We start from the raw sequence: 12176 nt of genomic DNA on the forward strand, positions 1-12176 counted from the left end.
GTACTGTTAAGTCAATTTTGGTTATGTGTTATTAGTTATACGTCATTTTATCTCTATTAAGGTGTTTTGTGTCACTAAAGTTTTTCATGCCAAAATTTATCATCGATATTTTTTATCTGATCTAACTAAGGTCAAACACAATTTTTTAATTGTTATCAACTAAGATTGTTTTAATTAATCAATCATAATTGTTATTAAAAAATAAATTAAATTTATCTTCTATTATCATAATGAATATTCAGTCATAAATAATACATATTATGCTTATATTAGAATGAGTTTTAAAAAAATAGAATCTAAGATGAGAATTGGTATCAATCAATATAAATTCAATTAGGGCAACAAAGTCAACTTTGGTCTTTCCTTTGAAATTTGCACATAATGACATACCCATATCTCCAAACCTATCAAACTCACAAATTTCAGTACTAACTAATTTGTTTTTCTAGTAACATATGGCCAAATATTTGGTATTAATTTTCCAATACCACTCGCTTTATGCCATTCCATTAAGTAAACCGACACAAAAACTTACCTTAATTTCAATTATGGGTCAAATGAATATGTTGGCATCTTCTTTGTTCTCATATGTGGTTTTGTCTTCATAGCAGAACAATGGCTGCAATCTTCTTTTTCTTTAAATTTCTTATCTGTGTTAAATTATTAATCAACTATATAAGTATGCGCGTGATAGATACTCTATTAAATTATACTATAAAGTTGCCTTATAAAAATGTGTTTTGTGATAATCAAATAATTAAGATCTTTTTGAAAGCATAGAACAAAAACCCTAATAAAACCCTAAAATTGTTCTTTGTGAACTATCTTCAACAAGAACGGCTAAGAAAGATGTTGCCATGCCAACAAACCCCACCATAGAATTTGAAGTTGGAATTTAATGAAAAAAATTGGAAAAAGGGTTGAAAAGTACAAGTTATCATCATCAGCTTCACCGCTAATTTTCTTGTCACTTTGCCGGAGAAATGCAAATATTTTCTATTACAATCTTGATCTTTGAAAACTTAATAACATAATTTAATTATTACATTCATTTAATTATTCATTTTTAACATACAAATTACTCAGTGCAACTTTATATTTTTACTTTAAAAGAGAACCATATTAGTTTTAAGTTTGAATCTCATTATTGATATGGATTTTTTTATCAGTAAGTATATTTAATCGTTTTTTGAAGTGTAATATAGAAAACCTAATTCATCAATTTTAATAAGATTTTTATTTTTAATAATCTGCAAAAAAAAAGAAAGAATCTATTAAATACGGCACACGAGAATAGAGGACAAAAGGAAATTGTTACGCAATAGGTGGCCTTAATTTGAATGCAAACACAAACGTCAATTTTCGATGAAAAACAACAACAAAAAATATAACAATGAGAGAGAAATTTAACAAAGAGAAAAAGGAGCTAGTGACGTGTGAACATAAGTTTTTTTATACAAAACACAAAAATGCTAAAAAAGAAGAGACATAATTTTAACTATGATGATGACTGAGACCATCTTGGTTTCTGTGTTTGAGAGATAAATAAATAAAAAATAAAAAACAATTAAATATGATTATGGTATCAAAGTATAAATATAATTATTGACTACTTATTTTTTAAAACGATATATTATTTGTTATTTGGTGAATAAAAATGCTTAAAAGGCGCATCACTAGAATAATACACCAATCGACAAAGAAGACACAAGCTCAGACATTGCTATTGCTACCCCTTATTTACTATTTAAGTTCGCAAGCTTTTTTATTTTATTTTCTACTAAAATTCTTATCAGATAAACAAGTTTTAGCCATATTTTTTTAAGAAAATTAAACACAATGAAAAAAATTTACCAAAATTGGTTTTGTATAGAGTTGTGGATTCAAAAATACAAATTGAATAAATTTTCCACAGGGTTATCATTGAATATCAAGGAAATAACAAGTCATCATTCGATGTTTTCTAAGAAATTTAATAAAATAATACAAAAAAATAAGTTTTCATTGTGTTACTTTTTGGGAAAAAAAAATAACAAAGGAAAGTTTTCATTGAGATTTTCTTAAGAAAAATTTAAAAATATAGCAATTACAACACGATTATACAATATTAATTCTACTCAACAAAAATATGATTCAGTCGAAAGTACTTTTAAAGTAATCTAGCTAGAATCTAAGTCTAACACTATAGAAAACATACAAGAAATATTTAGTGTTTTTAAATTGGGGTGGCAAAATGAATAATCTATTGGTTTGTTTGAACTATGAGTCCAATTAGTATTTTCAATCTATTAATCTATTTTGATCTATCTCGTTAAACTAGCAGATCAGAGATAGGATGAAAGAACCTGTCAGTTTATTTTCTTAAATTAAACATAAAATAAAAAATAGTTTAAAAATTAATTTTTTATATTATATTATATTATATGAGTGATGTAAATATGGTAACTTAAATAATTAATACTTACAAATTAAATTTTATTTATTAATTATAATGGAATAATTATTATTTTAATTTATTCAATTATAGATATTAATTAGTTAAGTAGAAAAAATATTTACAGAATTATAAAAAAATTAAAATTACAAAACAAAAAAGGATTTAAAAAATATTGATAGAGTGGTTGATCAACTCGCAGTCCATCAGAACAAATCAAAAATTTTAACCCAATTTGCCATTATATACTACAAATTAGATAAAAAAAAAAGAAGATGAAATTAACCCCCCTTTTGTCACTCCTACTTCCAAACTTATTAAATGAAAAATTTATGATTTTTTTTAAAGTTGATTTTTAAATTATTAATACATTTTAAAAGTTTAACATATGATTTTTTCAAACAGTAGACTTTAGTGATATAAAAACAACTTAAAAATTATAATTATCAGATCTTTTGTATCCTTTTCCAGTCATACAAAATACAAACAAAATAAAACCAACTTTCGAAGAATTAACTTATGCTATACAATTTTTAAAAAGGCATGTATCACTTTCATAATTTTTGAAACAATATATATATTTTTTAAATGTGAATTGTAAGGATTGAGAAAAATAGTCTTAGAGTAAAAGTGGTAAAATTAAAATGACATCTGAATATTTTATTATTAAACTTAAAAGAGCATATAAATAGAAATTTTGTTATTCAGGTTTCAGGATTCTAATTTCAATACATGTGATATGAGTCAGTGGAAGTCTGACATGTGAAAAATGAATATTGAATTTTAATAGACACTTGATGATTTAAGAATTTGTGTTGATTTGAAAAATGGTATGAAACTTAATCATTTATGTTTATAAATTTCAAATTGAAATTTTATATAGAATTTTGTTTTATATAGCTAGCTTACCCTGTTATTTGTTTGTGTTGTTTCTTGTGATGATAGTGTATTTACACGGGAGCAGATGAGATTGCAGGTAATAGAGCTCATAAATGAACAGCAGAAGGATTAGATAGATTTAAATTGAATGCTTTGCTTTAATTTGTTTTTAAACTTTTTGAATGTATATATTAAATTCCTATGAGGAGGGATATATTTTGAGATACAAATATGAAAAAATAATATATATTTATATGTTAATTAGATATTATACGCATAATATATATATATATAAGAGAGTAAAATTAGGGATAGAGGCTTATTTATTTTAATTATGAATAAGAGTGGACAACAAATTCATACCAACCCAATCCCAATAAAATAGATTTGAAAATTTCATAATTTTACGGCTTAGACGGGACGACCTTTTTGTATGCAAATTAGCACACCAAATTCATCTATTTTTGCACTAATATTCACACCAAATTCCTACTCATATTCTCTCCTCATCATACTTCATATATTAAACAAATGAATATTCTTAATTTTCATTCAAGCAGTTCAAACGTACACGCTTTGTTCATATACTAGAACTGTGCTATTTAACCTCTATTTGCTTCTAGTTTTTAAATTTTTTGGTGTCTAAATTACACTGCACCAAGCTGAGGGGAAAAAAAATGCTGTCCCTTTTTTTCACTCGGACAATGAAATTAAAATGGTAATTTGCTTAACTTTTATATAAAACGGTCAAGTACTCGTTAAAGACTGATCGATTAAAACTAGTCATACAGAAGATTAATAAATGATCAATTATTAAATAATATATTTGTAATCATGATTAAATTTTTTAATTTAGTTCAATAATAAATGACTCATAATAATCATATAAATAAACATAATTTTTAAAAAAAGAAAAAATAAAAAATATATAAAAAAAAAGAAAAAATCCAAAGCAAACGTGGAAAATATATAGCTTTATCGCGGTGCGTTTTGTCGTTTATACAATAAAACTCACAAAAGTTGTTATGAACTTAACAAATGTAAGAAAGAGACACTGCATATATTAGAGAGAGAACACAAACCTTGTAAGATGATGGCAATTTCTTACTACCTAGTCTTTTATTTCTCCTTCAAATGAAACGTGGCTACGTGCTTTAAGCACAAAAATATGATAGTATTATATCACAGCTCACACACAACCCATAATCACTCAGTGTTCTATGATTTTGATGCTCATCTCTAGACTTATTTATAGTTGGGAAAATCAGGATTCCATACATATCAAGATTCAGATCCTTTAATAAAAATATCATCGGAACATATTAATAAAAATATCATCGGAACATGATGATATCACACAACCTATAATATGTTGTTTCACACAATTTGTCATTCTTTTTGTGAGCGGTGTGTTGAGAATCTCATATCAACTAGAGATTAAAACATTTTATAATATATATATATAAATCTTACTTTATAAATTGATTTTATTAAGTTAAATTTGAATTAAAGTTCAGTTATTAATATATTCTTGCTTGAAGCTTTAAGTATGCAGTATATTAATGTTCTTCCCCATGAAATGATCCCAAGCAAAGGCATCAAAATGAGCATAAGGGTGGTGGCATCTTGTAAGATCCCTTTCCAATTTTGAAATTTCCTTGAATACAGGTAAAGGGCATGTGTAGAAATTATTGGCACTTGAATCGCGTGCAGAAGAAATAAGTATCCACTATCCAATGACAGGGATTGAAACCCAACCCAAACACATACCTTATTATAAATTGTTTTAAGTTAATGGTCTCTCGTGCTACAAATTGTGGTTTCACATCGATCATAATTTGAGTTTGATTTTTTTGGATGTGTTTGAAATGACCTTGTTCAGCCTATTAATAACTTGAAGATTTTTCACATTCTTAAAATTAATTAAAATTCGTTATATCATAAACTACTACTAACTGGTTATCATTGTTTAAAAATTCCCAACCTTTATGTTAGTGATTTATTCATTTAGTAAAATATTTCAAGCTATATATTTTCAATTATGGTACAATAATATTATTTTTCAAATAGACATCATTGTCTTTATTCATTTTTTACCCACGTCCTCAATTTTTTCTACAATGTTATTAAATTTTTTATCAATTTTATTTAAAAATATATTACAAAAAAATATTACCATTTGTTTTGACACATATTTATAAAATTGTTTTAATTTTACTTTACAGATTTCAAAATATTATCAACTCTTTTAATTAATAAAAGCGAGGTACCCAATAATCAAAATTCTCAAAGAGGTATTAGACTGTATAACAAATTCTCAACTTAAAATATTGATTTGAATTGTTTAGATAATTTAGTAAGAAGAATGCACGATTGGGGAATTTTTAATTTTTGTGTCATTAAAAAAGGTCTTTGGAAAGAAGGGTAAATAGTTTTACTGATTTAGTAATGCTACTTTCATGATAATTGATCAATGTCCACTCAAAATACAGAGCCAACTCCCCAATGATGTAAAAAAGTACGAATTCACAGAATTCACAAAAGTTAGCAAAGGACTCCGATCAAACAAAAAAGCACAAAACATCACCTTAAAATTTGTACCAAATAGCCTAATAAATTCATGAGTAATGTTAACTTTAATAGGAACAAGTTGTGCATTATACAGGGTCCAGAAACATTACTCAAAAGTTGAAACACTCATCATAATAAGGATGTACTGTAAATAAATGTGAATCACATTCAAAGTTGAAACACTCATCATAATAAGGATGTATTTTTTAGTGTAGAAACTCGAGTTAGTTTCACACAGAATTGTCATGAAAAGAGTTCAAGAATGTCTTAATACTTAGACTGAACCTATAGAACTAGAATTTTAGACCATAAAAAAAACTGCTACCTGATCAATAAAACAGGAGAAAAGCAGAACAGAAGGAGACAAAAACAAACAATTCTACACAAATGTTTATTTAGAATCAAAAGGATCAATGTTTTAGTAAGGTAGGAAAAATAATATATTGTAGTAAAGAAAAAGTGATGTAGCTGACCATTAAACTAAGCAAGTTATCACCAAGAACACAATCAATTTGAGACAGCAATAGGCTAAAAAAATAAAAACCATGATAAATAGGGACACCGTGACCAATGAATCTGAAGGACCATAAACTGCAGTATAGGTGTGACAGAGAAGGATAAAAACATAGAATAAAAAACAATAGAAGGGTACTTCAGTTCATTATGAAAGTAAAATGAAGTTCAAGATCATCAACATTATCATATCATATCCCCTCACCCCAAAAATTTCAAAGATACACAAACACTTGACAGCCCCAGAACCCCTGCTTCAATCTCCTTCCTCCATGGGTTTAACTTTCAACCATTGCTGTCACTCCCTGTCCCTATGACCTATTGCTAACATAACAGTTCCCAGTAAAAGAAGATGTGAGAATCCGTCACTAGACTCCATGATTGGATTGCATCCTTGAGGACTCTCAACCAATATCATTATGTACATTTGACAATGATAAAGGGGAATCCAGAGAAACAAAGTTGAGAGCTTTTATACACTCTCACTTACCTTCTTCTTTTCCCTTTAATACTACCATGCTCTCATTCCACTGTTTACATCCATAGACCAAGTCCTGCGTGACCGCGGAGAAGGATCCATACTAGAACGAGAAGAACTTGCTCTCATAGACTCTCTACTAGAAGTAGAACGCTGTGTAGCATTAGTACCACTACTTCCAACCCCACCTCTGAAGCAACCAAACAAATTGCGGAAAAACCTGTTCAATCCCCCACTCTCTCTCCCTCTGTTCCCTCTAGAAGACCATGAAATCCTTCTAGGCTCACCTCCATTGTTAAACCCTCCATCCATCTCAGTATACACCACAGGAAGCTCCCTCTCAGCACCTCTTCTCCCACCGGAGAATCTCCCCACAGCAAACCCTCCACCGGGCAACCTCCAAATCGTCAACCCCACATTCTCTTCCTCGTTCAAGCCCACGTTTTGTGGTGGATTTGAATTCGCATTAGAATTTACATTTGAGGAATCCGCAGGTAACTCGTGCCGACAAACAGGACAAGAATTGTGAAGGGCAAGCCATGGTAAGATGCATTCAGGGTGATATATATGCTTACACGGCATTTCCCTCACAGCCGTACCTAATTCAAAAGCTTCTTTGCAAACGGCGCAGTGTGATTCCATGGCTAAGTGAGTGTCATCGATTTCGATGGTCGGTAACGAATCTATGGCTGCTTTTGAGGCAGGAGGGTGCTCGTACCTTCCAATACCGTTGATCTCAATCTGAGAGAGTTGTTCCAGAAGCCTATCGAATCCAGATCCGAGAAGAAACTCTGACATACTCGGAGGCAGGGGTCTCAGGCCAGAACCGGCACCATCGTCGTAGAAGAGTTCAAAGCCTCGACTTTCGTCCTCGCTGCTAGCGGAGGTGGCAGCTGCGCCGCCACGGAGGACGATAACAGGGTTGAAAGGGGAGCGGTCACCACCGTTGCGGCGGGTGCGGCGTAGAGCAGGACGGGCAGCGTTATCGGAGGCGGGGCGCTGACCGATCATGTACATGGCGGCGGCGGGGAAGCGGCGGCGGCGAGGGTCGAGGTGAACTGAACGCGGCGGGTGTTCGATTTCTTCGATAAATCCGCTGTCACAGTCGGGACAGACCACGGCATCATGGCGCAAAACGCGGATGAAGCGGCTGCACCGGTAGCACCAGTACGAGGATGTCCCAGAAGACATCATCGTGCAGTAGATCTCGAAGGAACCGAACGGATCCGCAAGCAGGATTCAAATTTTTGGACCAGATTCTTGCACAGACAGACCTCTGAAACCCAGTTCAATAAACCCAAAACGAGGAGGGAAAAAAAGAAGATAAGATCAAAGGAGTAAGAGACTATGAGGAACTGTTCATGTGTCTATGTGGGAGTTTCCATGGAAGAGAGAGAAAGAGAGAGGGAAGCGGGGACGACGGCAGAGTCATGTGTCGCTTGAAACAAAGATAACAGCGAAACCGCGTAGTCATGTCTTAGCGTGTCACCAACCACGTGGCGGACTGCCGTTGGATGCAACCCAAACGGCACCGTTTCAATGATGGAACCTTGTTAATAAACTAAATGACCTGTTTTGGGACTTTGTTTCTGACTTTACTCTCTCTTGACTTCGACACTTGCTGCTAATCATTCTTTTCCGTCTTACAAAAAATATTACACACTTTGTATTCAAATTTTCTCTCAATTTAATATATTTTTTTTATTTTCTTCCTTTTTCTGTATTGTATTTTTGTAATATACTGGATTTTGTTTTACCTTTTACTTTAACTTTTCTTTATAATTAATAAGAAACATATATCAATGTTGATTACTCATTTAATACATATGCATTTTGTTTTAATTTTAGATAAAAATAAATATTCAATTATTTAATGCAGATGTGTGTTTTTAATTTTAGATAAAACAATAAAATTCAATTATTTAATACATGTATTTTTTTTTACCTTTTACTTTAATTTTTATTTATAATTACTAAAAACATATGGCAATGTTGATTACTCATTTATTACATATGTATTTTTTTTTAATTTTAGATAAACTTAAATATTCAATTATTTTAAGGGAAGTAAAATATAAATTTGTTTACTTAATTATTAAGAAATATGTATCTTAATACTTTTTAAGAGAAAATAAAAAGTTTTTATTTCTAGAATAGAGAAAATTGTCTCAATAATTCTTTTTGTTTAAATACTATAAGTTGTAGTTTTAATTATGAGTCTTATTGTTTAAAAAGAATTTGATATGGTTATACCAAAATTTTCTCAAACTTGCAATTATCTCATCTTATTTATTCATACGCATTTAAGACTATAAACACACTACATTAACCTTATTTTACTTCGTTTTATTAAGATTTTCTTAATCTTAATCTTAATCTTAATCTTAACCAATACCAAAATCATAATAAATTTAAATTCAAATTTCATCAACATATATACCCGTATACAATGTTTATCCTCGCTGTTATTTTAAATTAATGTTGTCAACATTTCTTACCAATTAAATTAATGTCGTCTTTAAATTGGAAAAACCTTTTTTTTATTAATCAATATCGTAAAATATTTTTACATTATTACCTATGCTAACTAAATTATTTTCATATTGATCTTAGTCAAATGTTTATTAAAAGTTTAACAAAAAAAACCATCAATATAATCTTTTGTAACATCTAGATAAATGCAATTTCTATTATTTTATTTATTATATTAATTCGTTAAATTATGTAAAAAGCATTATACATTAATTTATTTCTACGAAATACATTCTAAATTTTTAAAAATTCTGTAATTTAAAAGGAACTTGAAAGATGGTTAACATGACAACAACTTGCAATCGATTGTGAAATTAATCTACCCTTCTAAACTCATAAATTTTGGTGAAAATTCACAAATCTTCTCTCTTGCAACTTTTAGTCCCTAACTCTTCTCCAATTTTTTTTTAAATCACAGTTAATGAACGAAACTTGTATTCTTTTCCTTTTACCTAAAAATGGCCAGGGTATGAGTTGAACATTTGTTAAAAGTATTTTAAAATTATGCTTAAAGAAAAAATTGGAAAAAAATTCAATATTTATGTAGTGTTGATATAAAAAAAAAAAACTCTACTTTTAATCCATCTAAGAGAGTATAAAATAAAAGAAAAATTGAATATAGACCAAAATTTAAAAAAAAAAAAAACTCAATTAAGCCAAAAATAATTTCATGTTTTAGCACAATAAATAATGCTATTTTTAGAAGAAAAAGACTTTTGACATTGTTAACATTCCCTTAAAAATATCCATTCCTTTGTTATGATTGTTGGGATTTTTGTTTTGTTTTTTTCTCTACAAATAGAAAAAAATATTAACACATTTTCGAAAGTGGTGGGGTCAGGGCATTGTTTTTCAAAGGAGCGTTTTGGGTGCATTTTTCCTTCCCATCTTTTAAGGCCGTGTTTGGTCGGTTGCTTGTTCTTATTCAGAAAATATAAACATGGAAGGAATAATGAAATAAAGGTGTACGTTTCATTATGATAAGTAATACTAATAATTGAAAATCCGTAAAAAAAAGTAACAATAATTGAATTTGAATTGGTTGTCTTAAATGACACACATTAATTAATTAATAAATAAATAAATAAACGATCGGATAATCTTTTAATACAGATTTCGGTAATGAATGTTATCCGTACGATTCAAAATCCACTAAATTAATATTGTACTCTAATATTATAAACTGTCAAATGCATGGATAAACAATTTTTTATTTATTTTTTAAATTAAGATATTTAATATACTAACTAAATATTTATTATGTATTATGATAATGTTTGTAAAAATTACAGATACATGAATAATATTAAATAATATAGTATTTTTCTTTCTTCACTATCATTCTTAACGTAAAACGTAGTTTGTGATAGAACTTATACTAAAAATACATATCATTAATATATAGTATTGTGTTTAATATAAAAACTTTTACATAAGAAAAAGAAAAGCATTTGTTAGTTGTTTATATAACATTCGATCCTTAATTTGAAATTTAATATAATCTTCTGTCTAGTTTTCTTTATCAGTTTGCCTTGTGTTTTTTATGCATAAATTAAAGGCCATAAAATATATTCAAACTTTTAGTTATTCGAAGATAAATGATAAAATATTTTATTTAATAAATAAGTATTTTGGAGAGAAATTATGTTCATTTTCTTAACCTATAATTTTTTTTTTTACGAAAAGAAGTATTAACAGCTTTTATATAAAGTGATTTTGAGTTTTTATAACAGGTGTATAAAGTAATCTCTTCTTTTAGAAGAGTTCTTTCCTTGCCAACCATAAATATCTAAAATCTTCCTATTCATTGTAATAACCCTTTATGTGTATATCATGTGCTAAATATTCTGTATAAAAATTGCATTATAAAACATTGACAATTAATCTTTGTATAAACTTTTACTTCACACCAGCCACCAACTATTTTATCTCTCGCAAAATGATGAGCATAATTTGGGAGTAAACAAAAGACTGAAAAAAGTGTATAGGATATAATAATTGAAGTGAAGTTAATTGTCTGCTAATTCTTAATTGGGTTGACTGATGCAAGTAGACTTCACCACTGCATCATTCATTCATTTTGATGACAAACTATTTGTTCACATTCATTGGGTTAGAAAAGGAAGCCAGCCAATTTTGTACTTGCTCTAGAACACATATTGGTGCACAATTTTAATTGTTTGCCTATGAAGAATTTGTTCTAGAATTTGGAAAAGTTATATCCAGAATTTGTTCTAGAACCACTCTAGTTGGAAAAGTTAAGTCCAATTAGTTTCAATAATATATTAGTGGTTTTAAACCTTGTTGTTATCTAAGTGAGTGATGAAACTTCGTCGTCCATTATTTAAAGTTAAGTACCGGCTGATTATCCAAAATCATCTGGTTGATGTGTTTGAAAAATCTAATAATTATTTTTTTATACAATATAATTATGATATAAAATATTATTTTCATGGAGTATGGAAAAATTGATTGAAACTTTTTCTGTATTTTTTTTAAGTTCATACGACTTTCATTGTTTAGTTTTGTGGAGTTATATATGTTATGGAGGAAACTCAAAAGATGAATTTACTAATGTCTAACTGAAATGTGATTCTATTTTGGTTCGTGTTGCATTTACTGTTATGACCAATGTTCCTTTTATGCTTCGTAATTGATAGAATACTTGTCTTAATTAGAGTGGAAAAACCAAGTTTAGGGTTACTCATATTTTTCGTGAGGGGAATGCGTGTGCTAATGAGTTTACTAATTTAGGATTTGTGAATCTTT

General features: G+C 29.0%; 1 protein-coding gene across 1 annotated transcript; it reads right to left on the minus strand.

Annotated features, from left to right (window-relative positions):
- Positions 1–6515: 6515 nt before the first annotated feature.
- LOC137814989 (probable E3 ubiquitin-protein ligase RHC2A) lies at positions 6516–8467 on the minus strand. The gene has a single exon (XM_068617978.1). The coding sequence runs from the start codon at positions 8067–8069 to the stop codon at positions 6909–6911; it is 1161 nt and encodes a 386-aa protein (XP_068474079.1). The 5' UTR covers positions 8070–8467; the 3' UTR covers positions 6516–6908.
- Positions 8468–12176: the final 3709 nt, after the last annotated feature.

The sequence above is a fragment of the Phaseolus vulgaris genome, chromosome 1 (assembly GCF_000499845.2).
Source record: "Phaseolus vulgaris cultivar G19833 chromosome 1, P. vulgaris v2.0, whole genome shotgun sequence".
Classification (NCBI taxonomy): Eukaryota; Viridiplantae; Streptophyta; class Magnoliopsida; order Fabales; family Fabaceae; genus Phaseolus; species Phaseolus vulgaris.

Bases quoted from the DNA above. Each gene is read 5' to 3' on its own strand.
- LOC137814989 (XM_068617978.1), bottom strand. From the start codon at position 8,069: ATGATGTCTTCTGGGACATCCTCGTACTGGTGCTACCGGTGCAGCCGC.